The sequence below is a fragment of the Dromiciops gliroides genome, chromosome 6 (genome assembly GCF_019393635.1).
Source record: "Dromiciops gliroides isolate mDroGli1 chromosome 6, mDroGli1.pri, whole genome shotgun sequence".
Classification (NCBI taxonomy): Eukaryota; Metazoa; Chordata; class Mammalia; order Microbiotheria; family Microbiotheriidae; genus Dromiciops; species Dromiciops gliroides.
Genome location: NC_057866.1, coordinates 280,112,020 through 280,139,067, shown reverse-complemented (window position 1 = coordinate 280,139,067; position 27,048 = coordinate 280,112,020). Strand labels below are relative to the sequence as shown.

The 27,048-nt window shown below is 47.3% G+C and overlaps 1 protein-coding gene across 2 annotated transcripts in view; it reads right to left on the bottom strand.

Moving 5' to 3' along the window:
• Window positions 1-27,048, bottom strand: part of DLC1 (DLC1 Rho GTPase activating protein) — a 208,890-nt gene that overhangs the window by 99,213 nt on the left and 82,629 nt on the right. The window contains exon 1 of one of the 2 annotated variants that reach the window (XM_043972514.1): window positions 12,777-12,993. The exons of the other annotated variant lie outside the window; for it this stretch is intronic. Within the exon in view, the coding sequence (XP_043828449.1) occupies window positions 12,777-12,945 (169 nt within the window). The 5' untranslated portion in view covers window positions 12,946-12,993. Of the gene's footprint in view, window positions 1-12,776; window positions 12,994-27,048 lie in introns of those variants that run through there. 2 annotated transcript variants of the gene reach the window in all.

The window sequence follows — 27,048 nt, the reverse complement described above, 5'->3', positions numbered from 1 at the left end:
CAGGGGAGAATGGGAAGCTTCAAAGTCTGTCAGGTGGTGGAGAGCCATCTCTCCTCTTTGTAAGGGAGTGTTATCTGGGAAGAGCCGCTTTTCCTGTTAAGGCTGAAAGATGCAGAGAAGGTAGAGAGACAACACTTTCCCTGAGATGACTGAGTTTAACCCTGATACTGTAAATAAATGAGAAGGTCCCTTGAGAAGAGAATTGAAGTGGCATCTTGAGTGAGAAGTCAAATGGAACAGTGATGTTCCGAGGAGACTCTGGCTGAATTCTTTCTCACAGAAAAAGTGTTGTACAAGAATTCTTTATTTTTGCTATTATTTGTTACCTTGTTAATACAAAGCCAGGAATTTTAGTGTTTAAGATACATACATACATACATACATATGTGTGTGTATAATTTAAAATATATTATTTATACATTTTATGTATGTGTTTACACACATACATATATACATGTTTATATGGAGAGAGTAATATATATATATACATACACACACACACACACACACACACACACACACACATATATATATATATATATATATATATATATATATATATAGAGAGAGAGAGAGAGAGAGAGAGAGAGAGAGAGAGAGACCAGAGACAGAGACACAGAGAGATAGAGAAACAGAGGCAGAAAAAATGAGAAATAACCAACTAATTATATGAAAACAGGTTTTTCCAGTTTATTAAGCCACAGTATTTGTTGGGCTGGAGTGAGAGCTCAGAGCTAACTGGCCGGTTCATGAGAGAGGTTGCAATCTCAGTAATTAAGGATGTATCTGAACACACTATGGGGTTACCTAAGAAGTTGGGATGATGAGAATGAGAATGGTGAAAGGACAAGTAGGAGGCTGCCTGGTGACCAGCTCAGGCCACAAAGGAGTGTTAGTGAGCCCAAGACGTGGTTGTGTAGAGCTGGTGGGGGGGGGTGGATCTCCTGGGGTGGCTTGGAGAGTGTTGCAGCTGAGCTTCCCATGCCACTCTGGGGCAGTCCCCTATTCTATCTGTTCTTCAGCAAGCAGGGAATGAGACCAGACCCACAGGAAGGACCTCCATGGGCTGGTGGGAGTGGAAGGCAGCTGGGGCCCTGCCCTTTAACAGTTTTGATGAGAGTGCTTTGAGATGAGGACACAAAAGGGACCCTGCTGGGCCCAGGCGCTGTTAAATTGGGAGATAAAAAGGAAACAAACAATTTCAGACACTTGGGAGAATAACTCATGTATCTCTCCAGAAAAGAAATCATTTTGGTGGTTTCTGGCAGGTGACCTGAATTCGAACTCCCTTCCCTGACCCTTTTGGGGTTTGGGATCATTCACAAAACCTGATGTTTGGGGGTTGGCAGCATTTTAACAGGACAGGGAGATGCCCCCTGGCCTGGTTTTATAATCGTGATGTGGGCACCTTGGAGGCCTCCTGGATGACTAAATGAGGAAATGGAGGCTAAATGACAGACACTCATTAAGAGCTTGCTCTGCACCTGAGAAGCAGCATGGTACACTCGTTATCCTGCCAGGCCGGAGGTCAGGAAGGCCTGGGTTCAAGGCCCGTCTTCGACATAGAAAGGCTTTCTGACCCTGGGAGAATCAGCCAACTTCTCTGAGTAGAAGGACTGCTTTCACCATGGAAGCTGCAGAGAAGGTGACCACCTGCACTAGTGGAGGGGCTTTCCTCATCTGGGAGTTCCCTGTACCCAAGAAAGCCAGGTCAGATGCCTGTCCCTGTCCTAGGTGCCAAACACTGTACTGATCTCTGGGAACCCTTGTCTTAAAGGAGCTGACACTATTTTTTACTTTTTTTTTTTTTGAAGAGTATGGCTTTATTTATTTATTTTTAATTTTATTTTTTCCAGTTACATGTAAAGGTAGTTTTCTTTTTTCTTTCTTTTGGTGAGGCAATTGGGGTTAAGTGACTTGCCCAGGGTCACACAGCTAGTAAGTGTTAAGTGTCTGAGGCTGGATTTGAACTCAGGTCCTCCTGAATCCAGGGCCAGTGCTCTATCTACTGTGCCACCTAGCTGCCCCTAAAGGTAGTTTTCTTTTCTTTTCTTTCTTTCTTTCTTTTTTTTTTTTTTTTGTGAGGCAATTGGGGTTAAGTGACTTGCCCAGGGTCACACAGCTAGTAAGTGTCAAATGTCTGAGGCCAGATTTGAACTCAGGTACTCCTGACTCCAGGGCTGGTGCTCTATCCACTGCTCCACCTAGCTGCCCCCCCCCCTCGCTTTTTAAAGGTAGTTCTCAACATTCATTTTTATAAGATTTAGGGTTCCAAATTTTTCTCCCTCCCTTCCTTTCCTCCCGCCTCCAAAAGATAGCAACAAATCTGATATAGGTTACATATATACAATCCACAAGTGCTCTTTTTTTTTTTTTAGTCTGTGTTGAATCAATATCAGTTCTCTCTTTGGAGGTAGATAGTATGCTTCATCATTAGCCCTTTGGAATTGTCTTGGATCATTGTATTGCTGAGAGTAGTTAAGTCATTCACAATTAGGAGCCGACATTCTAACACAGGAAAGAGTAACTTCATAGGGAGCTGGTTGTGTTGGCCGATGGGAGCGTCACAGGGATGGGGAGGAGGAGGAGGACCTTCGGAGGATCAGCTGGAGGGATGATGGCTGGGCCCACCTGAGCTGTAGGCACCAGCCAGGTCAGGCATTCAGCAGACGGCGGGGCTGGGGCAGGACCGCCGGAGTCAGCAGGGTTAACTCCTCGAGTTGAGCAAGAGGCTCCGTCCCTGGTCACACAGCTGGTAACTGTCAGAGCCAGCTATGAGTCACAAGAAGAATGGCTTGGCCGTGTACATTCCTGGAACTCTCTGCAGTTCAGGCGGCCCTTTCCTCGGAGCAGTCCAGGGAGGGGAGCAGTTGAGTATGAAGAGGTTTGCTATGAGATCCTGAAGAGCTCCAGAAGTGGCCTGCTTTCTCAGCGGGCACGAGGGCTTTGCTCATATTGTTGGTGCAGAGGAGCAGCCAGAAGACCACAGCGACGTGTGAGGGAGACTCTAGGACGCTGGAGGTGGGAGTGCCGGCTGGCTCCCTGGGAGTGTGGGTGAGCTGAGGGCCATTAATTCACTCTGTGACTCATGCTGTTGCTCTGCCCAGTGGCATCCTACTTTGTGGGCATAGAGATGCCCGGCCAAATGTCTGCTTGTCCAGTGCACCCTCATCCTCCCAAGGTTCACAGCCTCAGCATCACCTTTGCCTCTTCACTCTCATTGGCTATTTGTCCTCAGTTGGTTCCCACATCTTTCCACCTCCAGACACCTCTCATTTATCCTCTTGTTTCTACTCTTCTAGGCCACTAGCCTAGTCCAGGACCTCTTGGCCTTTCCCTTGGACTATTGTCATACCTGCCCAACTGGTGTCCCTGCCTCCAATCCCTTTTGTCTCCAATCCACCCTCCACACAGCTGCTGAATTGATATTCCTAGAGCTCAGATCTGACAAGATCAGTCCTCTCCTGCTCAGGAAGGGAGCTGAGCCTGCTCCTTGGGCCCTTTCCGGTGGGCCCCTTGCTTAGGCCCCTCCTAGTACAACCCATGTGCTATTAGTAAACTTCCTGTAGACTTTCTGTCTGGTCCAGGGGCAAGAAGAGAAGGCTGAGGCCTGTCCAAATGCCTCTTGTACAGGGCGTTTTTTCTGGGAGGCCCGGGGAGCAGCTAGCTTGGTAGCAACACAATTCCTAGAGAGAAATGTGCATGGTGCCCTCTAAGTCGGACTGGTCCCCCCAAAGGAGAGTGAGTGTCTCATTCAGGATCTCTTAGAAATCACCAGCACCTCAGAGACCATCTGGCCTGGGACCTTGCATCAGGGTTGTAGGGTGGGAGTTCAAATGTGGAAGCTTGTCAGTGTTTTCATTCCCTTCTAAGCAAAAGTTACTGTTTTCTTTGGAAATTCCAACTTCTGAATATATCAATGTTCTAAGAAAGATTAGCATTTGGCCTTGGCCCAGGGTGGCCGAATTTCTCTTGTTACCAAGCAAAGCTTTAGTTCCGTAACAGGAAGTGCCTCCTGTGGGAAGATTGACTCCAAGCAGGAGTCCCAGAGATAAAGATATCCTAGTTCAGTTGCTATTTTCAATTAAAATGGGCCCATGGGATTTGTTTATCCCATGTCAGAGAGTGAGTTATACAGGCAATGGGGACTAGAGAAAAGGACTGGGGAAAAAGGGAAGATCCACGGTGTCTTGTTTCTCTGTCATCTCCTGTGACTTCTGTCTAGTGGAGGGGACTACCATTGCTCTGGGCACATGCCACCCATGAACATCCAAGGGGCTAGATTAGGTCAGAGTCATGCCCAAGGAAAGCTGGGGTCAATTTATGGCATGCCCATCCACCTGAAGAGCTTCCTTAAAATCCTTTCTCCTAATAATCCAATAATTTACCAAATCAGAAACTCCTTGGGGTCAGCAACAATGCCTAATGCAGCTTGATTCCCCCAATGCATAGCATACCAGGCTTCTATACAGAAAACATTTAACAAATGCTTACCAAACTAAACTGAATTAAATTGTTATGGCTTTATCATCCATTAATTTATCTATAGCTTTCTTATATCTCTTTATAGTTCAACACATGGAAATCCATCAACCAGATGACTTTATGGACCTCTTATGATTAATTTCATAAGTATATTGTGCATTTCCTTTTATTTGTCCTAAAGCTACCTCATTTACTCTTAGAACAGTGATCCCTTAGTCCTGATATTTAGTGATTTGAACCTATGTTCTGCCTATCGATGTAAACCACATCTCTTCTTTGCCATTCAGTGCAAGCTTGTCCCCAGTGTACTTGATCATTTTCTCTGGATCTTCTCTAGATCTATTATATCTTCTTTGAGCTGACCAGAATGCTTATGATCTAGGATACAAAAGCATCATTCATGTCTACTGCCTGACTAGGTAGTCCCTAGTACACTGCCACATGGATATCATTCTTGTTTTCCCTTCTATCTTTCCCCAAATGTTTTCCTGGGACCTTTACACTCTAGCTCATGAATTTCTAGGCACTGTTATACCTTCTTAATGTTCAAAGTTACTCTTTCCACTTCCTTCCACCCACTTCCTCAACAATCCAATTCAAAACTCATTTCTCCTGTGCCATAGACACATAGACTGTGTCAGTAGGCTCATTGCTTGTCTTATCAGGATTTTTATGGTATGTACATTTTAAACAAGATGTCTAATGTTTCTGCACTTAGGGATACAAGGATACAACAACCTGTGGCTATTGGGGCAAGGAAGTGGTTCTTGTGGCCCAAAGGCTCAAGGAAAACATCGTCCTCTCTCCCACTTGTAGGCTGTGGGTGGGTGGTACATAAACAAGGGAGTGCCTGGTCTCTGGGCTGCTGTTTCTAAGTCATCCTGTGCTGGTGATCGAGCTGTGTCTTATGGGTAGAGGAAGAGTCACACAACCCCATGAGATCTTGTCCTGCCTGGGGGTGCTCAGTCCCCTACAAGGCTCTCCCTCTGTCTCTGTCTAGTTCTTGGTCCCACTGTGTTGTTTCTCTGGGAAAGACAGGGACAACGGCTTGTGCTGAGCTGCTTGAGGCCTTACCTGCCTCCTCTGTGACTCTTCGGCTGACCCCTACTCTCCAACAGGATGTAAACTCCTCAAAGGCAGGGACTGTTTGGGCTTTTATATTTTTATCCTCAACACTAGCATGATATTTGGCACAGAGCGAGTGCCAACTATATGTTTTTTCATTCACTTGTTCATCCATCCATCCATCCATCCATCCATTCATCTTTCACAAAGTAGGTAACACTATGCTTGACTTTGAGAATCCTTTTCTTGAATCACTTTGTGTATGTTGTGGGGCAGAGCATCCACTGCTACAAGTTATGTCTTAGCAGACTTGTCTTTCTACCCTCTGAGTAGGCTCAAGTACCACAGTCATTCTAAGTGGGCCAGGTATTTGATCATGCTTCAGGGTTTCAGCATCTCCAGGATCAGGGTAGGTCACTGAGTCATGCTTGGGCTCTAGCTTAGCCAGTGGCTGCTGAAACCCTCTACCCTCCTAAGGCATCTGTCCTCATCCTGGGCACAGGGCTCTGTAAGACTTCTTTGCCATTGTGTTCAATGGGTTGGCCTCATGCCTAACCAGTGAGCTGGGTGAAGAGGGACAGGGTGGAGTAGGGAGCAGAGCCATGCCCTGGACTTCAGACCAGCACCCAGGTGTCTCTTGCATCCCAGCCCAGAGAGCTAACCCAGGCACAATGCTGCCTCTCCTCTCCCACACAGTGCCTGCCTTGGCAGAGATAAGAGGTGTATGCAGCCTGCTGCTCACTGAGCGGTGGGATAAGCAAACAGGTCACTCAGAGCTCCAGTGCAAAGATGATCCCAACTGGCTTGAGATCCGCCGAAGATGCCTTAGCTTAGTACCCTTCCTTCCTTCCTCCCTCCCTCCCAGCTCTCACACTCATGGTGGTCCAATGGAGAGAGCACTGAGCCTGGAGTCAGGAGGACCTGAATTAAATCCAGTCTCAGTCACTAGCTATGTGACCCTGGGCAAGTCATTTAATCCCTGCCTCAGTTTCCTTATCTGTAAAATGGAGTAATAACAGCATCTACCTCACTCACAGGGTTGTGGTGAAGATTAAATGAGATAATCTATGCCAAACATTTGTAATCCTTAAAGCTCATTATCAATGTGAACTCTTATTATCATGGCTAGGGATAAGGCCTGTAGTATCACCGACAGGAAAGTTCAGGGTGGGAGAATTCTCTCTCCCAATGGAAGATAGCAGGCTCCCCCTATTTTCGCTCTTTAAATACTTTTAAAAATTATTTTTTGGTGGAGCAGTGAAGGTTAAGTGACTTGCCCAGGGTCACACAGCTAGTAAGTGTCAAGTGTCTGAGGCTGGATTTGAACTCAGGCCCTCCTGAATCCAGGGCCAGTGCTTTATCCACTGGACCACCTAGCTGCCCCCAGCTTCCCCTATTTTCTAGACTTAGGGAATTTCCCAGAACAGTGGGGTCACCCTCTAATGGAAACCACACAACTATACATAAAGATCCTGCAGCTGCCTATCGGCTTAGGAAACCACGCAGGAACCTTCCTTATGTTCTAAGTTCTAAGAGCTGTGGGCTTGAGATGGAAGACTATTGTGCCATAAGACACCATGAGGGCGATGGTTTCAGAAAACCCTGGGAAGGTCCAGCTCACGCCCTTCCTCATGGCCCCCTCTGGGCTGGGCTTTTTGTGCTTCTCTGACAGGAGCCATTTTGTGTCACAGTGGGTGGCGTCTATGCCGTCTCTTCCTGTCAGACTGTGAGCCCCATGAAGGGAGCAGTGCATCCTATCTCACCTTGTACCGACTCTCCACGCAGCTAGTGCCTGATCACGTTGGGTGTGGATGCGCTGCCTTGTGTCTGTCCATGTCACTGTTACCTTTGGTCACTGGCCGCATGGATGCAGACCTTCACAACAACCACATTCCAAGTCCTTGCATCCATGGGGGTCGGGCTCAGTGGAGAGCCATGGGTAGCTTGCCCTGTGAACAGGCCTGGGGCCAACAGGGACCCTGAAACCCGATCTGGACACAAAAGGCACAACCACTTTCCCCAAGGCCATCTTGCTTCTTCTGCGACCCAGTCAGAGAAATGCTTATCAGAACAACTCTGAGTATCTCTGTATAATGTCCACTCTGCAAAAATCCATAAAAGTGACAATCATGGGGCAACTAGGTGGCACAGTGGATAGAGCACCGGCCCTGGATTCAGGAGGACCTGAGTTCAAATCCAGCCTCAGACACTTAACACTTACTAGCTGTGTGACCCTGGGCAAGTCTCTTAACCCCAATTGCCTCACTAAAAAAAAAGTGACAATCATCCCACTGGTGAGAAAGCTTGCTGTGACATTGTTGGTGGAGCCTTTTGGAAACATCTCTTAGACATGCCCCCTCCTCTCCGATGACTCAGCTTCCAACTGCTGCAGACCCTTGTCCCCTCCTGCCGGAGCTGCTAGGGGGGCTGCCAGCCTCAAGTCTCTCCCCACCCCAGTCAGTCCTCCATTCAGCAACCCAAGTGACTTTCCTGAAGTGCAGGTGCCATCACATCACCCCTTCTCATAAGCACCTGTGGCTCCCTATTGCCCCCAGGATGAAATATAAAGTGCTCGATTCCACATCAGAAGCCCTTTATCTCCTGCCCCTCCCATCTTCCCAGACTTTCACTCCTCTCCACGGGGTCTATGGTCCAGTGACCCTGGCTTTCTGCCACTTCTCAGCTCCATGCCTTCGGCCTGGCAGGGCCCCATGCCTGGAGTGCTCTGACTCCTCACCTTTACCCCCGGCTTCCCTGGATTCCTTCAAGCTTCAGCTAAAATGCCACCTTCCACAAGAAGCCCAAGTTCCCTTCTTCTTAGTCCCTTCCCTCTGAGACTGTCTCCAATGTACCTCACGTATATTCTATTTGTACACAGTTGTTTGCATACTTTCTTTCCCCTTTAGTTAGACTGGGCACTCCCAGAGAGCAAGGACTTTGGGGTATTTTTTCTTTGTATTTCCATCACTTAGCATAGTATTTGTCACATAGTAAGTACCTAATAAAAATGCTTCTTGATTGATTGATATGGCCAGCAAGCAACACCCCAAAGTTATAAACCAGTTGTCCTTTCGAGACTCCAAGCCAAACGAGCCATCTGCAAAAACATCTCTACAGCTGCTTAATTTGTCAGAATAAAGAGCTATGGATGGGGAATGGTTAAATAGGGTAGGATCCATCTCCCCATATTGGTCTGACCTTGGGCAAGCCTCGGATTTCTGGGCAATTCTCTGAGACTGTCAATAGTAGAGAAACTGGTGATGTGCTTTGGCAGAGAGTCTACTCATCTGGGCAAATAGGGAAATAGTGGAAGGAAGCATGAGATGATGCCCTGTGAAGAGAGACAGCCTGGCAGAGTGAGGGGAGTGTCTCCAAACCTTAAGCTTGGAGATGGTGTTTGTAAAGCAATTTAAGGGTGGCAATTTCTGTGGGGCCGAGTGGGAGAGTTGGGTGATGAAACAGTCTCATCGCCCTTCTCAGCTACAAAATTCAACCATAATAATGTCATGGGAGGAGGGAGAATGTGAGCCCTTTGAAGAAGCAGATGGGGAGGACAAGGAGAGAACTTAGAGAATTGTAAGAGGAGGGAGGGTAGAGTGGGAGGCATGATGAAGGCACCACATCAGAGGTGAGACTATAAAACCATGGGCAATGAGAGGAAACAATTTATCGCCAGGTATTTATTATGAAAACTCCTTTGTGGGTGGCCAAGGGAGGCTGACTCCTTTTAAGAGCTGGTGCTGGGCATTTATGGGGTCTCTCTGAGGCACCGGCCTTATAACTAGACCCACATATGATCTGGCCTCTGCTTTCTAGACCCGCATCTGGAGGAAAGGAATTCAGGGCACTCAGTGAAAATGTAAGAGAACTTGGACTTCTGATAGCAGCTGCCATCTCTTCAGCTCTGGAGACTGTGCAAGGGTCTCCTTTCCCCAAGGAGGCTGGAACTATCAGTGCTTGAGCCCCCACTTTACAGAGGAGATAACTGAGGCTCAGGGAAGATGAACATAAACCATGGCTTTTACAGACAAGAGAGAAATCAGCAATATTCTAAAGCACGGCAGAAGACCAGCGTTGTTCAGGGGCTACCCCAAACAGTTCTGACAAAGTGAATTGCCCAACTCATAGGATCCTGGATCTTGGGTGGGAAGGGCCCTAGAGACCAGCTGGTCCAGCCCTCTCATGTTACAGATGAGGAACCTGAGGTACTGAGAGGTAAAGTGTGACTTGTTCAAGGTCACCCTTAGCTAGTACCCAGTTAACAGGTGGGTTTTGTACCTAGATCCTCAGATTTCATTTCCAAGGCTGTCCTTTGGATAACTTTCTCAAGAGGAAGGGGTCATTTGCTGGCTGACTGGGAGGGTGTTTGTCCAACCCAACCTTTTCAGTATGTTCAAGATGCATAACAAACTCAAGGAGTGGTACAGAAAGACAAACAGTAGACAGTCCTGCCCTCGGAGCTGATAATCAGCTGGGCCAATGTACCAGATGCACAGGGAAGGTCTCTATGCCCATGAAATCACAGGTCCTCTAACTGTCCCTAGAGATCAACAGCTGTATTGCCCAAAGCTCTTCCCCTGCAAAGACAGAAGGACACTAGGACCATAGGGTGAGAGCTGGAAGTTTCCCTAGAGACCATTAAACCCATCTCCTTAGGCAGGGACAAAAGCCTGCTGAGCTGCCACTGAGTATGCACACAGAAGGCTCAAACGGAATGAAATTACTCTCTCTTCCTTGGTGGTGACTATAGCAAGAAGTACTGTGAGCCTCTGGGTTGGGGGCATGACCAAAGCTGTGAATGCTGGCCTTTCCTCTGCTGGCTGCCTTGTCTCCCCATCCAGCCACCATGTGCCCATGAAAACATGGCTTTTGTTTCTGCTGTGTTTCATTTTCTCCTGGTCTCAGGTGAATGAGTCCAGGAGACAGAAGAGATCAGATTTTGACCTTGTGAGCTTTGAAAGGTCAGAAGAGCAATCCAAGGTCTCCCCACACCTGGGGCTGGATGCAGCAGCAGCTAGATCCCATGAGGAGCAGCCTACTTGATCTCACCTACAGTGAATCAATCTGGCAGCAAAGATACCACATCTGGAAAGCAGCAGAATGATTGGTCCACCAGCTAAGCTACACCAAGAAGTGAAGATGGCACAGGGAATGTTTTGTTGTCATCATTTTAGAGTCTACTTTCCCCAGGGACTAAGGAGGAAGAGTAAGTTGGTCATTCAAATAGCATTTATGAAGCACCTACTATGTGCCAGGCACTATGCTAAGCGCTGGAGATGCAAAGAAAGGCAACAGAGAGCCCCAACCTCCAAGAGTTTAAAGTCTCTAGAAAAGAGTGTGCTTCCAAATTGGGATGTGGGCATGGCTGAAGGCCTTTGTACTTTGGTTCTTGCCATCCCTTCTCATAGATATATAGATGCTATGATTATGGTCAATAGTTGATAACATTTATTAAATGCCTAATATGTATCAGACACTGTGGTAAATGTTGGTCATGGGTAAGATTGGGGAAATAAATACTAACTGGCAATGGATATTGGGAGGAATGAATGCACCACCTGGGGGCTCATAAGGCAACAGAACTACAACCCCCCACCCTCTCATGGTAGTCCTGGATACTTTGGGGATCCAATCTGAACCTGCTTGTCTACATGGGAGTTAGGTCAGGGGGGCCTGAAGTCTGTGCTACAGTAAAAAAAAAACATGCCATGAAAGGTTTGTGTGTCAGGGGACCCCTCTTCCTCTTTAGGAGAGGGATCAAAGATGAATCAGCTGGGGGTTGGTTAACTCCTCTGGGGTCAGGATGTCTGCCAATAGCTGCCCATGGTCTGCTCAGGGAACCTGCCAGGAGGGGGTCATCTTCCTCCATGATATGGAGCTGTGCTTCCCCACAGGGCACATTTAAATCCCGTTCAGAGCCTTGGTCCTGTCCCAAGGTCTCTTTTAGCTTGTGCCTCATTTCCTGTGCCTGACCCTGCTCTGAGATCTGACCCAGAGGATGCACTTGAATGAGGACACCAGCAGCCTTCCTACGAAAACTGCACCCCTCCCTTCAGCTCATAGGATCCTGAGGGGGGAAAATTCTCCCATGGGCATCTCACAGGCAATCACTCCTAGGCGTCAAGCTGGGCCTCCTTGAGGCCAGGCCAGTCAACCCCAGGTCTGGGTCAGAGAGGAGGTGGGATCCCTGACTCTGTGACTCAGAAATTCCCTCCTGGTCATGAAGAATAAGCTTCCTCAAAGATGCCCCAATCATTGCCCCTCCATGCTACAACCTTCAGATGCCAGGAATTTTTGAGGGGGTGAATAAGACAAGGTTGTCTGCATTGCTGGTGTGGACTGGCTGGGCCAGGGGAATCCCCAGGGCCAGGGCTAGTTTTCAAGTCAGCCTGGGATTTCATAGGCACAAAGAACTCCCTCTGCCAAGGCAGTTTGGCCCTGTCATTACAGCTTAGTCTTAGAGAGCTTGTTCCTAGAACACTGAGAAAAGTTGAATGACTTGGCCACAGTCACTCAGCTAATATGAGTCAGAAGCGGGACTTGACTCTGGTTCTGCCTGATGCCTCAGGGCCAGGTCTCTGTCTGCTATAGGGCCAGTGTTTGCTAAAAACGAGAGCGTCTCTTCCCCCAAAGCCAGAGCTTCCATTTCTCTGCCAGCGCCCCCTTCTCTCAGGGTTGCAGGGGCTGGCAGCTGTGTGCCACTCCCAGTGCCCGCCCCTGGCAAGGCCCAGGCAGAGGTTGTCAGAGGAAATGCCAGCCATACCTCCCTGTTCTGCCCTCCTTAGCCAGCTGGCACCCAGCTTGGTAGGCAGGGAATGTACCAGCACCAACTGCAGGGCACAAAAGGGAGATGCCCTCCCTAAGCTGGGCCACACCAGGCCACACCAGCAATGCCCAGGAGCTGAGTCACATTCTCAGAAAAGGGGGCCACCTCAGGGATCTGTACTATGGAAAACTCCAATACCACTGACTGCAGGGACTGAGATGGACATGACTTGATCAAGGTTAAAAATCTCACACTCAATCCCCCCCTCCCCCTCCCCCAGTCAGGTAACCTCCTCTAAAAATATCCAGCCTTTGCCCAGCACCCAAGAGCAGGGGAAGCTGCCAGGGTGGGGCAGGGCACAACTGAGGAGACTAGGAGGCTCCCAGGTCAATGCCAGCTAGCACCACTCAGCTGCTTCTTTCTCGTCTCTGGCCAGCCTGCTTCCCCCTCTGCCCCTCACCTGCCAGACGTCTCTCTCTTGAGTTTTTCCAGATAGCATCCAGGGCTCTAGCAGTGGAGTCTCGGATATGGTCACTGAAGGACCTTCTCAGAGGGGCCTTCTGGGGTCGTTCCATCCTGCGGGGCAGAGTGTTGCCCACCCACAACATCTCTGCCCCTTGGCCTTGCATCTTCCTCCTGGAGGAGGGTAGATGGATGGATGGATGGATGGATGTTGCCTGCTGTACCTGGTGGGGAGAGGGAAGGGGTTGAAGGGGAGAGGGGGGGGGGAGAGGGAGAGAGAGGAAGAGAGAGGGAAAGAGAGAGAGAGAGAGAGAGAGAGAGAGAGAGAGAGAGAGAGAGAGAGAGAGAGAGAGAGAGAGAGAGAGAGAGAGAGAGGGAGAGAGGGAGAGAGGGAACTGGGGGAGGGGAGGAGAAGGGGAAGCAGGCTGGCAAGCTGGGGAGCGGGGATGGGGGTGGGAGAGGGTTCCCCTTCGGGAATCTGGCACTGCGGCTCTCACTGCGGCGGCGGCATCGGCGGCGGCATCGGCGGCGGCAGACAGGGACTGCAGGCTCCCTGCTGGAAGCCTGCCAGGCTCCGCAGCATCTGGAAAGCCTTCCAGATGAGCTGGTTCAGTGCACCGCTCCCCCGCCTCGCTGCGGCAGGCCAATGGGCTGGGATTTCTAGCGGCAGCTGCCCTTACTGGAGTTTGCACCCCTGATTTTCCAGGAAAACGCCACGGCTCTGGGACAGGCAGCCGCAACTTTCAGGACTGGGGGCGGGTGAGACAGGGGCCGCAGGGGTGGGCGCCTTGCTGTGCAGAGAGCACTGCTCTTTGGTCAAATGAGTTCGAATGATGAGCTGCTACTCGATACCTGTAGAGCTTTGGGCCAATCCCTTTCCTTTTCTGGGCTGCCTTAATTTCCCCATCTGTGAAACCAGGGAGGAGAGAGAGAGACTAGATAGTACCCTCCAGCTCTCAGAGATAGAGGGTGACCTGGGAAGTGAGAATGACCCATTTCTCCAAGCAGGGCAGGCTGTGTTACTGTCCCATTTGGGGATGAAGCTTCTTTAGGTCTGAGTGGTCTTTGGCCTCTGAGGTCCCTTAAAACTAAGATTTCGGGATACTCAGCTACTCCCGCATAAAAGATACCACCCCCCCAACCTGGGGATGATTCTGGCTACATGTGAAAAGACAAGTGATGTGGTTAAATAGAAGACCTATCAAGCTTATCTCTTGAGCTTAGCTTTCCTCTGTGATTTTGCCCCCTCTTCCCTCATCTACCTGGGGGAGCAGAAGTGACTTAGGGTTTAAACCCTGGGGATTCCTAAAGGTCAAGGCTGGTTTTGTTTGTGTGTTTTGGGTTTGGGGCTAATAACAGTGACCTGGTTAATAAAGAGATGGGCATTTGGGAGGCATGTGGAATGTCCATTATGAGCCGGCTTGAGGTCTCTGACAGAATGGAGCCCTTGGCTCATGAGAAGGAGCCCAGCAAAGAAAGGGCTAGTGGGGAGGGCATTGCCTTTGGCTCTGGAGGGCTCCACACCTGCCTGGCACTGAGAATCTGCTGCTAGGGTGATGAGAGGCGGCCATAGTCAAAAGCCTCACGGAATAAGGTGGGACATCTAAGAGTAGGCTCTTTGCCATTTACCAGACCAGGGTCTCAGTCTCTTTCTTTTCCCTTTTCCTAAGAGAGTACAGTTTTAATTTATTATTTTTTTTCCTCCTCAGAAGGACCACTGTCTATTTTACATGACCCCTCTCCCCAGAGAGCCATTTCATTCCTATACATACATACATACATACATATATATAATTATTTTATTTTTTAAATTTTATTTTATTTTATTTTATTTTTTTTAGTGAGGCAATTGGGGTTAAGTGACTTGCCCAGGGTCACACAGCTAGTAAGTGTTAATTGTCTGAGGCCGGATTTGAACTCAGGTACTCCTGACTCCAAGGCCGGAGCTCTATCCACTGCGCCACCTAGCTGCCCCTATATATATAATTAAAAGAGAAAAAAAAACTTCAGCAAATTAACCAACATCCCAACAACGTGACATTAAATGTAGTGCTCTATGCCCATAATCCCCCATTTCTGCAAGTAAGTTGGAAGGGGAGCTGCTCATCTTATCAGGCAGTCTACTAGCATTCACTAAGCTTTGTTTTGTGGTTGCTGTTCTTTCTGTTTCCTTTGTTGTAGTTGTGGATATTTTCATGGCTTTGCTTTGCATCAGTTCATATAAGTCTTCCTATGATTCTCTGGATTCTATATAATCATCATTTCTGACAATAAGATAATATTCCATCACACTGAGGTACCTCCCTTGTAGTATATGTTTAGCTGTGGAATTTCTGAGTCAAAGCATATGGACAAGTTAATTATTTTCTTACAATAATTTCCAAATAATCTTCCAGAATGGTTGAACCAATTTGCAGCTCCACCAACAATGCATTAATGTGTCTGTCCTTCCACAACCTTCCTAACATTGACTATTCTCATCATTTCCATTTGTTGTGTGGGAGATGAAACCTCAGAGTTGCTGTGATCATTTCTCTTATCATTAGTGATTTGGAACAATGTTTCATATGGTTTGTAAATAGTTTGTGATTTTCCTTTTGGAAAACCGCTTGTTCATAGCTTTTGACTACAATACTTAGCCTGTAAGGAATGGCTTGTGGTCTTACACATTTCTGGTAGTTGCCTGTTTATCTTGGATCTTAGGCCCTATGAGACATTTGATACAAAGATTTTCCCCCCAAATCAATTGCTGCTATTCTCATTCCAGTTGTGTTATTGTTGTTCATGAAAAAACTCTTCAAATTAGTGTAATCAGAATGATAGATTTTGTCTTTTGTGATAATCTCTACTCTGTTCTTCCTTGAGAGTTCACCCTCTAGCCATAGATGTAAAAGATCTCTTCTTTGGTTTCTTTTTAAATTTTAAAAAATATTTTATTTTTGTGGCACAATCCACAGCCAGTTTGATTTCATTGTGGTAAATTGTGTATGATTTGTTCTACAACTGGATCGTACCAAATTGCCTTCTAGTTTTCCCACGATTTTTTTTTTTTGTCAAATAGGGAGGTTTCCCCATACTAATCGAGGTTCTTGGCTTTATAAAGTCCTGGGTTATTGACTCTGGGTTCTGACTCTTTCTTTTCTAATCTATTACACAAATCACGTTTCCTAATTTATTTTAACCAGTACCAAAGTATTTTGATGATTACTACTTTATAATATAGTTTTGGGTCTAGAAATACCATTCTCCTTTCACTCCTACTTTTAAAAAATCTTGTTTCCCTTGACATTTTATAATTTTTAACTACTGCAAGTGATTTTTTTTACTATTATTTTGTTATGCATTAAAATAATGCATAGTAAAATACTACTCTGTAATTATAGCTAGTAGTAATGAAGCACTTGATATTTTTATTCAGTCATGTCCAACACTTTGTGACCCCATTTGGAGCTCTTCTTGGTAAAGATACTGGGGTGATTTGCCTTCTTCTCCAGCTCATTTTACAGAAGAGGAAACTGAAGCCTACAAGGTTAACTGGCTCACCATGGGTCACAAAGCTAGTGTATAAGGCCAGATATTGAACTAAATCCAGACTGGCACTCTATACACTCTGCCACCTAACTGCTCCTTGACATACGTTATCTAATTGAATCCTTACAACAATGCTGCAAGGTGGGTGCTGTTATTATTCTCATTTTAGGAAGAAATAGACTGATAAAAGTTTCATGCCTTTAGAGGTTAAATGCCTTAATCCCAGGGTCCTGAAACTAGTAAGTGAATAAGGCAGGATTTGAACTCAGGTGTTACTGAACTGGTTGTTAAATTTTCAGCATGAGCATTTACACCTTGGAAATCAATGACCTCTACAACAGTCGATTTATTGTTATGTTGACTGTGTAGACCTAAAAAAATATTAATACTGCAAGTTACACTTAGTGTGTTGTGGGTACACACCACCCCTCCCCCCATCCCAATTTACCAGTGTTTATCAATATATTCCTGGTGGGGATCTTGCCTTTATACAACCCTCCCCCAACTTGAACCCAGCACAGCGCTCTACAAACAGCACTTCAATCAACTATTAGCAAGCATGTATTAAACATTTAATTGATGTCAAGAACTTCATAAATATTTCTTGAATGATTGGTTGGACAGAGGGATGGATGGTTGGGTTTGGGGAGATTGAAAAGGGATATTTCATTTGGAAAGACGGGGAATGGGCCACATTGGTACAAAGATAAGAAGGGAAGCCCTACCAGAGCTCTAAGTCTGTAGCTCTTTGAGCAAAGAAAAGGGGAAGGGGAAGGGAGAGAAAACAGTGACAGGAGTCTGCGGCGGCAGCTCAGCCACTGTAGGATTTGAGGGCTCTCCCACTCAGCCCCAAGGGTTGCAGCTCCTCTGGAGCAGGGAGAGTGGATAGCTGATTCTGACAGAGCCCGGCCTTCTGGGAAGATCAAGGGTAGGGAAGATCCTAGCCTAGGTACACGTGCACACCCGGAGGCTCTGCCCACTTTTCTGCCTGATTCTGTCTTATCTTCTACCTCTCTCCACAATAGCAGCCGGTTCTGCCCTGGTCCTGGGGTTGGGGAAAGAGCTCTTAGAAAGCAGAGAAATGCAATTTCAGGATTTATTCCATAAATAAGTGACCTTGAAAAGCTCTGGCAGAGAAGGAGAAAAACAAACCTGCCCAATGGGTATGCAAAGATTTTTTCCGAGTCCCTGTTCACCCCTGTCATAGAGATAACGCTTCATCATCCATCCTCTGGAGTCACACCCGTCAGAGGGCTGCTGAGAGCTCTTTCAGTTTATGGGGGCGTTAGGTTTTTACAGCGTTGTTCCCGGATGGATTGTTCTTCTGGTTCTGCTCATTTCCTTTTGCATCAGTTGATAAAAGGCCTCAGAGCTGATCCTCTTTGTGATACTGGCATCGCAGTATCTACCATTCTCCAGAATTTGCTCCCTTCAGCCTTCCCACCTTCCTCCCCTCCCCAAATCAGCCATTTCCTCATTTCTTTCAGCACAGTATGTAACATATTTGTTAGAAAAAAGTGCTTTTCCCCTCCCCTCTCTCAATGGTGCGATGAGGTGAGAAAAGAGATGGGGGAGGGGCTACAGCTGTGGGCTGCTGCCATGCTGTCAGAGGAGGTCCCTGTGTTTTTAGTTCTACCTGTTTCACTTTGTTACCAGAGACTGGGAGTAATTGGAAAAGTCAATGTCACTCAAAATTCATTAAGAACCTACTACATGCCAGGCACTGTCCTAGACGTTTGTGATCTAAAAACAAAATACATCAATGAAACAGAAGAGACAAAAAACTGCATGTACAATATATATGTATGGGCGTGTATACATACACACACAGAGCCAAAAAGAAAGAAAAGCAAAGCCAAGCTTTGGTGAAAAAGCAAATCTGTATGTGTGTGTGTGTGTGTGTGTGTGTGCTCCTGCTCTTGAGCATGTAGTAATTTCCACTCTGGCCCCATGTCTATCATTCACCTTCCTCTCTCTCTCCATGGCCTTTAGCTTCTTATCTAATAAGGGGAAGGGTCTATGCAGAATCATCTCTGAGCTCCCTTCCCACTCTGACAGGGTGACCATCTGTGTCAGCTTTGGCCAGTACTCAGCATCCCTTTAGAGAGGAACTTGAAGACCAGGTGTCTGGGGGCCTCCTAGTCCACTGGCCAGGGAAGAGAAAAGGAGGAGGTGCAATCTCTTTAGCACCCTACCCCCCCAGGCTAGGTAGACTCAACTGTCTAAAGGACTCCTCCTTTGAAATGTACAAAACCCCAGCCAGGTGAAGTCTGTGGGTTATTCACACCTTAGTGAGAATTGATCTGAGTGGCCCCTTTTCCTCTTAGCACCTCCATTGGGCTGCAGCTGGCAAGCTAGGACTGAGGCATTTGGCTGGGGGTGGGGCAGCAAGAGGAGGGCCAGCCAGAAGGTTGACCTTTGACTATGGGAAGATGTGGACAATTCTGGTGGGGACCCCCAAGGAGGGTGGGTCAGTGGGCCAGAAAGTTGGTTAGGAAGAGTTCAGAACAAAATTCCTATACCAGGGCACCTTGGCTCAGGAGACTTGGGAAATATGACTCCCCCACCCCACTCCCATGAATTGGGCCTGGCCAGAGCTTTTTGATTCCCAGGAAGGACCCAGGCCTGAGTCTGGTGACAGACTCCCCATTCTCTGAAGCTCTGCCTAACTAGGGAAGAAGGGGAGAGACCATGGGGAAGGGCTGTGGTCTGTGCTGGGAATGAGGGTGTGGCTTCAAGGCTCTTTGGCTCACACAGGCCATCTGTCTATCCAAGGGGAATTGAAGGTTGCTTCTTTTACCTTTGGCTACTTTTTGATTGGTCTTTGAGATGTCATAGATGGAAAAGGCCAAAGCTCCTTTTCCCTCTCTGCATTCCTGCATGAGCAGGCTTGCTGGGGCCCTGAGAAATATTTTCTTGACTATAGTTTAGAGAAGACCTCTGTTTCCAAAGCCGCTGAGATGACTCAGGGTTCCAAGCCAACAAGAACAATGGTAATGAGATCCATCCATCCATCCATCATTGGCTATCTACCCAAGCAGCCTTCTATCTTCAGGGATGCTCTATATGGACCAAATCATTTAATCTCCCCTCACCTGGGAGCCAGGTAGTTCAAAGGAGCAAATGTGACTGTGACATCTGGGGAAATGGAAGGGCAGAGATGAAGTGATAGGTTCCTGAAAAGAGGAGTATCCCTAGTTCACAGCTGAGGAAACTGAGGAATAGATGGTGCAAGTGACTGTCTGCAGGTCCCAGAGCTCAGGCCTCCTGATACAGGCCCAGGGCCCATCCTTTGCCCTGGCCCCTCTGAGCCCATACATGTGGAATGGACACCAGGCCATCTTTATGATGCTCTTTCTGGTGGGGACGTGCATTTTAAAGTGTGAGAAGAGGAAGGTGCTGGCTGTGGAAACAGGAAGGCCTGGGTTCAATGCCCAGCCACAGACACATCCTCCCAACCTTCCTTCCCAACACCCATGAGTGAGTGCAATTCTAGCTCCACCAGAGCTGGCTGCCTACAAGTCCACCCACCACAGCCTTGGCAAGGAGGAGAGAGAGAGAGATGTCCAACAGTGTGGTGGGACCGCTGGTGCTGGCGAGGACCAGGGGGAGATCTGCAGTGTGAGCATTTGCAGGTCAGAAATCAGTAAATACCACAGACCAGGCCCGATTTATTGTTCTGTGGATTGTCTAGACTTTGGAATGTCACGGAGAAAATGTTAATGATGTCCATTTAATTTAAAGTGAGACCAGCTTGGAGGGATTAACTCTCTCCCACCATCCCACTTTCTGGAAAGCTGGTTGTTAAACATTTACCACCACACCCCAGCTTTCTTTTTGATTTTCCTTGGTGACTCATGTACTTAACTTTGGTGGAGCTTCTGAATAAAGCCTAACCCTAATCCCTGCCCCACCCCCTTCCCTCTGAGATCATTTTCCATTTAGGCTGTACCTATCCAGCATGTGTACAACTGATTCTGTGCTGTTTCCCCACTAGAATGGGAGTGCTTTGAGGGCAGGACATCCCCTGCTCTTCGCATGTTGCCGAGCACAGAATATGTAAGTGTTTAATAAATGTTTGTTGACTAATTGTCTGACAGACACTGGATTGGAAAGACAGTTCACTCTGAATGAAGGCCTGGGTTCAAATCCTGACCCAGTGAGAAAATAATAGGGATTTGGGGACTTCCAGGGGCTCCCAAACCACACCTCCCTGAAAGCCTTGTTCCCACCAGAGGACCTGTTCTCTGGGCTCTGACATCAGCATGACTGCCCCAACTGCCCTCAGATCCAGTGAAGATTGGAGTGATGCTAGCCAATGAGCTTTGAACAAGGTTTATGGGTCGGCTCTGCTCCTGCCCTCAGTGAGTTTGCACAGAGACTAGCTCTCTTTGGCGCCAGGGTGAGTGCAGAGGCAGCCCATTTACTCTCTTCTCTAGGCTTCTCTAGGCTTTCCTATCTTTCAGAGCCATGTGTTTTCTCTTTACTAATATTTAATATACTTTAATAAATGCTTAATGCCCCAAACTGGTGCATAAACCTCTAATTTCTATGTAACAAATATATGATAAACCCCAGCTCATTTTCCCTACGTTTGGGACAGTAATAGGTGACCACGTTTAATTCTGTATGTCACAACACTTGTGTGTGACATTGGGCACACACCCCCTTCGCCTCTCTGAGACTCGGTTTCTTCTCATCTAAACTTTAGTCCCACCAGCAGGTCCTTCACCATCCCACATTCACCGTGAAGCAGCGTGCATCCACAATGGCTGTGTGCGGTGCCAAGTGCCTCAGAAAGGACCAGGGGTCTTTGATCTGGATGTGAACAGGATCTCAGAGGCACTTTAGTCCAATCATACAGTCTAAGACCCAGAGGAAGAGTGGCTTCTCAAGACATACTGCTAGACAGTGGCAGAATGGGATTAGAACTCAGCTCTTCTGCTTCCTGGGGCAAGCTACTACAGACACCAAGTGCGCCCCCTGCTGTGGGCTAGCACAGGAACCTAATGGCACTCATAATAGTCTGCATAAAAAATACATCCTGGGTTTGGAAGAAGTAACTTTAAAATCACTTTTTCGGCCTCAGTAAATTGTGTACAACCTGTGTCCACCTCTGGGAGGACAGAGTTACCTCTTCCTTAAGGGTTTTAAATTGGGGATGTTCATCTTGGGCAGAGTGCCTTGTTAATAGAATTAGGAATGGGCTTGGTTGGTTCATTTCTTCTTTTGTCCAAGTTTGAGTTAGAGTTGACCTTGTGGAGCCCCCTACCCCTATGTCGAAGGTGACCTGCAGGTGCCCATGCCCATCTTGCCTTCATAAGCATGGCCATTGTGGTGCAGGTCCCCACTTGATAGCTTGGGGGAGGCAATGGCTTGGGGGTGACTTCCTCCCCTGCCTCAGGCATTCTCTAGTTGGACGCAGGGACAGCTTCTCACTTCTGATACTTCAGCCCCTCAGAAACATCAGGGTGCTTTGGACTCAGACAACTGAGCAAGGTGTGTTGGAGTCCTAGACACTAGCAGCAGAAGCGGCACTGGGCAGGCAATGTGGTCACAGATGTGGCGAGGGCCTGGGGAAGAGGAGGCATCCGTGGCATTCTGTTGGCTCACTCCCTGCTGAGCCTGGAAAAAGTCAGCCACGAGGTTCATTCCTCATCTCTTTTTTTAGCCTAGCTCAATGTGCTTGAAAGTAGCAGAAATTTCCTGTCTGGGCTCAGGGCTGAAAATGGCTTGGGCCGAGGCTTCTGTGAAGATTCAGAGCAGAGGGACTTTTATTTCCAATGGAAATTGAGCCTGGAATCTTCTGGGATGGGCCTGGGTGGGCGGCTATTGGGAGAAATGTTCCAGATTGGCTTTGACCCTGGAACTGCTGCTCGCTGAGCTCTCTTCTTCTTGGCCCCACAGGGTGAAGCACAGACTGCACAAGGCCAATGGGAAGCAGGCCCAGGTCAAGGTCACGGTCAAGAGAATGGCTCAAATCATAACCCAGTCGGTGCCTTGAGACCCTCAGAGTGTTATGGGAATATAATTCGTTATTAAGAAAGATAAAATGAGTCTTTAATAGTTCTTTAGGGAGAGTGGAGGTATTACAACCGTAATCATAGGAAAGGAGTGAGTGGGTCGCTGGGCAGAGGGTCTTGAGGATCCAGCTCTGGACAAGTCACTCCACTTGTCTCTCAGTCTCAGAGTCCCCATCTGTCAAATGGGCATATTCATGGCACCTGCTTCCCAAGGTTGTTGTCAGGGTTTGGTGAGATTACAAATGCAAGATAGTTCGCAAGCTTTGGAGCAATAAATATACAGGCAACAAGTAGCAATCATTATGATTATTACGATTTCTAACATTGCAGTTGCCCTTCTCCTGCAAGTTCTCTCCTGGGGCTCTCCAGGAAGATTCCCCCTTCCTGTACCTCTACCGGGGGATTTGTTATTTTTTTAAACTATGCCTAGGGCTTCACATTTGGAATCATGGGATCTGTCCCTAGAGATAGATTCGGGCCAGGGCATTTTCATCTCAAAAGTTTTAGCCCATTGTTCTCACCTGCTGAGATAATTTTGGACTCAGAAAAATTGGACTGAACTATAGGAATGGTTCAGGTCTGACTCTTCCATGCCCAGCCTTAGCTCTCCCTCCCAGTTTTAGACTATCTGTACAGGTGATAGTCACACCCTCTGTGCAACTATCTGAGTGATCAGTGGCAGGCTGGGACCCAGGATCAATCCCTGAGAATCTCTAATAGAGACTCCCCACCCCCCCAATACAATGCACTTCTGGATTAAAGTTTACAAATTAAAGACTGCCATTTGGACCCAGTCATTCAACCAATTCAAGGTTGAATGTTAGACTTCCTGAGCCCCCTAAATAGCATTCAATGCATGTAGTTTTCAAATGTCAATGTCAGTTTGGGGGCCAGGAGGGAATCCTGGATTGATGGTGATTTGGCATTCAGGGGGAAGAGTCTCAATGTCTACAGCAAAGAGAAGCCATGAGATTGTAATTTGTGTTGTGGAGTCATGAAGACCTGAATTTGAATCTGGCCTCAGATACTTACTGGCTGTGAGACCCTGCACAAGTCACTTAGCCTCTGTCTGACTCAGTTTCCTCAACTGTAAAATGGGAATAACCTCCCAGGGTTGTTGTGAGAATCAAATGTGATCACATTTGTAAAGTGCTTAGCACTGTGCCTGGTACATTCAGTGGGTGCTAGATAAATGTTAACTATAATTATGATTGCAGTTACTATTGTCATGCCAGTGCCAGTCTACCCATGAGGGAGACCCTAGAGACCTGGTACCCAGGGCTGGCTGTCACAATAGGTCATAGAGAAGGGCTGTATGTGATCAGGGAGGAGGAGCCCCCACGGACCAAGGAAGGCACAGATACTGAGGAAAGAGGAAACTCTGCTTGGCCTGTCATCCTGTAGAGACTATTGATACAGGGAAATGTTTTCTATTGACAGAAGCCCACAGAGCCTCAGTACAATGATGTCTGCCCACTCCCCTTCACTGATATTTTGCATCATCCATTCCAGGGGATATGACCTGGCTGATAGCCACCCTTTCCGAGGAGAATTAGCTCTATCACAGCCTGCCTTTTCTATTTGGAGGAAACCATCACTGTTTACCAAAGAGATAAAAGTGTTCAGTGCGGGGGGGGGGGGGGGGTTGGAGGGTTGGGGGGGGTGTGCCTGAAAAACACTCAGCTCTCACGTCTCAGGCCCTTTGAAAGGCATTGAGGGCGTCTGTTTGGCCCCGTCAATAACTGATGGCCTGACAGACACATTCCTCCCCACCCCTCAGACCCCCACCTTCTCACCTCCCAGCTGCAGACCTCGGAACACAACCTGCACGTTGTATAACAGGGCTGTGCCTGGCAGGCCAACAGTGACTGGCTTTTCAGAAAAGCCAACTCGTGGTCCTTAGGAATTCCTGGATATGGAAGATTTAATGTTATTTCCTCTCAGCGACCAAACCAACCCTTCATGGGTGAGTTTACAGTCGTTTTCAGAGAACAGAGTGGTTGGTTGTATGAAGACATACCCTAAATTCCATCCTCATAAAAAAACAAAACAAAACAAAACAAAAACGAGGCTAGCCAGAGAGCCTTTGACCAAGAGTGAAGTGAAGCCAGGAAGTTTGACAACCCACTGCATCAAAGCCGGAATCCACTTTCTGTGGGGAAAAAGGGAACCAAGGATGTGGAATGTGGGCTCACAGCCAGCTGAGCTATGGCAAGGCTCCAGATCTTACACATGTGTGTAGGACAGTGCGTGTGTATGTGTGTGAGTGTGTGTGTGTGTAAGGCTGAGCTCTAACTGGAAGAGTGATTTAAGACATTTGGAGAAGCATCTCCCATGAAGCCTGAGAAAAGGGCTCTTTTTGGTTTTTTAAATCACATTTTTTCCTTTTTAATATCACCTTCATATTTGAATATACATTGCAGTTTCCCTACCCAATTAGCCTTTCCTGATAATAAAGGTGGTTATTTTTTAAGAAGTTTCAGGAAAAGCAGCTAATGAATTGATGGTGTCTGAGTGGTGTCCTCCACCTTTTGAATCCACAGTCCCCAGCACCCCCATGAAGGGAGGTATCCAAGCATTTCCTCATCTCTTCCTAGGAGGTGGGGGTGACAACGTGCAAATAGCTACGGATATACCAGAAGGCATTAGCAGGCGGGTCAGGGTAGTTTTCTTGTAGAAGGAGGGACTTTAGCGGGGACTAGAAAGAAGCCAGGAGGCAGAGTTAGGGAGACTGAGAGTTCCAGGGATGGGAGGAGGCCTGGGAAGACGCTCAGCTGAGGGCTGGGACAGCCCGCGTGAGGAAAAGCCAGGAGACCAGCATAAAACGGGACTCCCAAAATGAGGGTGGGGAATAAGATGGAAGGAGACCAGAAATGTGGAAAGGACTGAGTTCTGAAGGTCTCTAAAAGCCAGACTGGAGGATTTCAAATTTATTCTAAAGGTAGACGGGAATGTTACACTTTATTGAAAGGGGATGGAGATGGGACAGAGCAGGACAGACCTGAGCTGAAGGAAGATTAATTTGGCAGATGGAGGATGTACCGGAGAGAGGAGAGACTGAAGGCAGGCAGCCTCCCCCGTGGGGTCTTACAATAGTCCAGGCATTAAGTGATGAGGGCCTAGACCAAAGTGGGGGCAGGGTCAGAGCAGAGAAGGGGGTATATATGAGAGGCATGATAATGGTAGAAATGACAGGACTCCATAACTGATTGGGGGATGAGAGAGAAGGAGGGGGACAGCTAGGGGGCACAGTGGATAAAGCACTGGCCCTGGATTCAGGAGGACCTGAGCTCAAATTCGGCCTCAGACACTTGGCACATACTAGCTGTGTGACCCTGGGCAAGTCACTTAACCCTCATTGCCCTGCCAAAACAAAACAAAAAAACAACAAAAAAATAATGCATAAAACAAAATGCTTAGGATTACAAAGGCAATTCATTACATTGAAATAAAGTTATCAAATTGTATTTTTAAAATGTTCACAGACCGCAGGTTAAGAAACTGATCTATGGGAGGCAGCTAGGTGGCCCAATAGATAAAGCACCGGCCCTGGATTCAGGAAGACCTGAGTTCAAATCTGACCTCAGACACTTGACATGTACTAGCTGTGTGACCCTGGGCAAATCACTTAACCCTCATTGCCCCACACAAAAGAAAAGAAAAGAAAAGAAAAGAAACTGATCTATGACAATTCTTTCATTGTATAGATGGGGAAATTGAGGTCCTTACGTGCTCAGAGTTATATAATTCATAACGATACTTCCAGGATTCAAACCCCTCTCTTTGTGGGGAGGTTGAGGGTGGGACTGGGCCTGCACTGGATAACAAAGTTCCTCCCACCTAAGCTTGAGGCAGTATGGAAGGAGAAGTGGTTCCCGATTGGTGGAGAGTCTACTGACCACAATAATGTGTACCTGTCCTGAGGGTTTGGGTCCTAAGGGGTTTGATTGCATACAGACTTTGAAGCCACACCTGGAGAGAGAACCTCCTGGGAGGCTGTTCAGTTCTAGTTCTATAATATTCAAATATAGTGCAGAGTCCAGCTGATTTGGTTTGACTCTATCAGTTCTTTCTTCGGAGGTGGAGAACATTTTTCATCATGAGTCCTTCAGAATTGTCTTGTAAGGGGCTAAAATTCTAACTATACTGTCTAAAATATCTAATGAGTGGTCGCCAATAAATTATAAGCTTTATCAAGAGTTAGACTTTTAAGCATTTATTAAGGAGAATAAAAATTTGGTAAAGAGAAAGAGAAAGGCCTAGATTCACCTATCTATTAAAGGGAGAGCGCATTCCTAGCTCCGCTCTCCACCAGAGTCCTGACTAAAGAGAGCGAGTCAGAGCCCCAGCCTCCCCCTTCTTCCTCCCACAAGCCAAGTCACTTCCTGACACCTAAGAAAAAACGCATGGTCCTGTCCTCAGAGGTCCTCTCCTCATGTTGGAGCTTTCCTACAGTAAGTCTCCAGCAGGTGGCATCATTCCAATCCTTACAGTCTTGGATACTGTATTGCTGAGAATAGCGAAGTCATTCATAGTTGATCATGGTATAATGTTGCTGTTATTGTGTACAAAGTTTTCTTGGTTCTGGTTCACTTCACTTTACATTAGTTCATGTAAGTTTCCATAATAATCATACAATACAACTTGTTTAGTCATTCTCCCAATTGATGGGTATTGCCTCAATTTCTGATTCTCTGCCACCATGAAAAGAGCTGC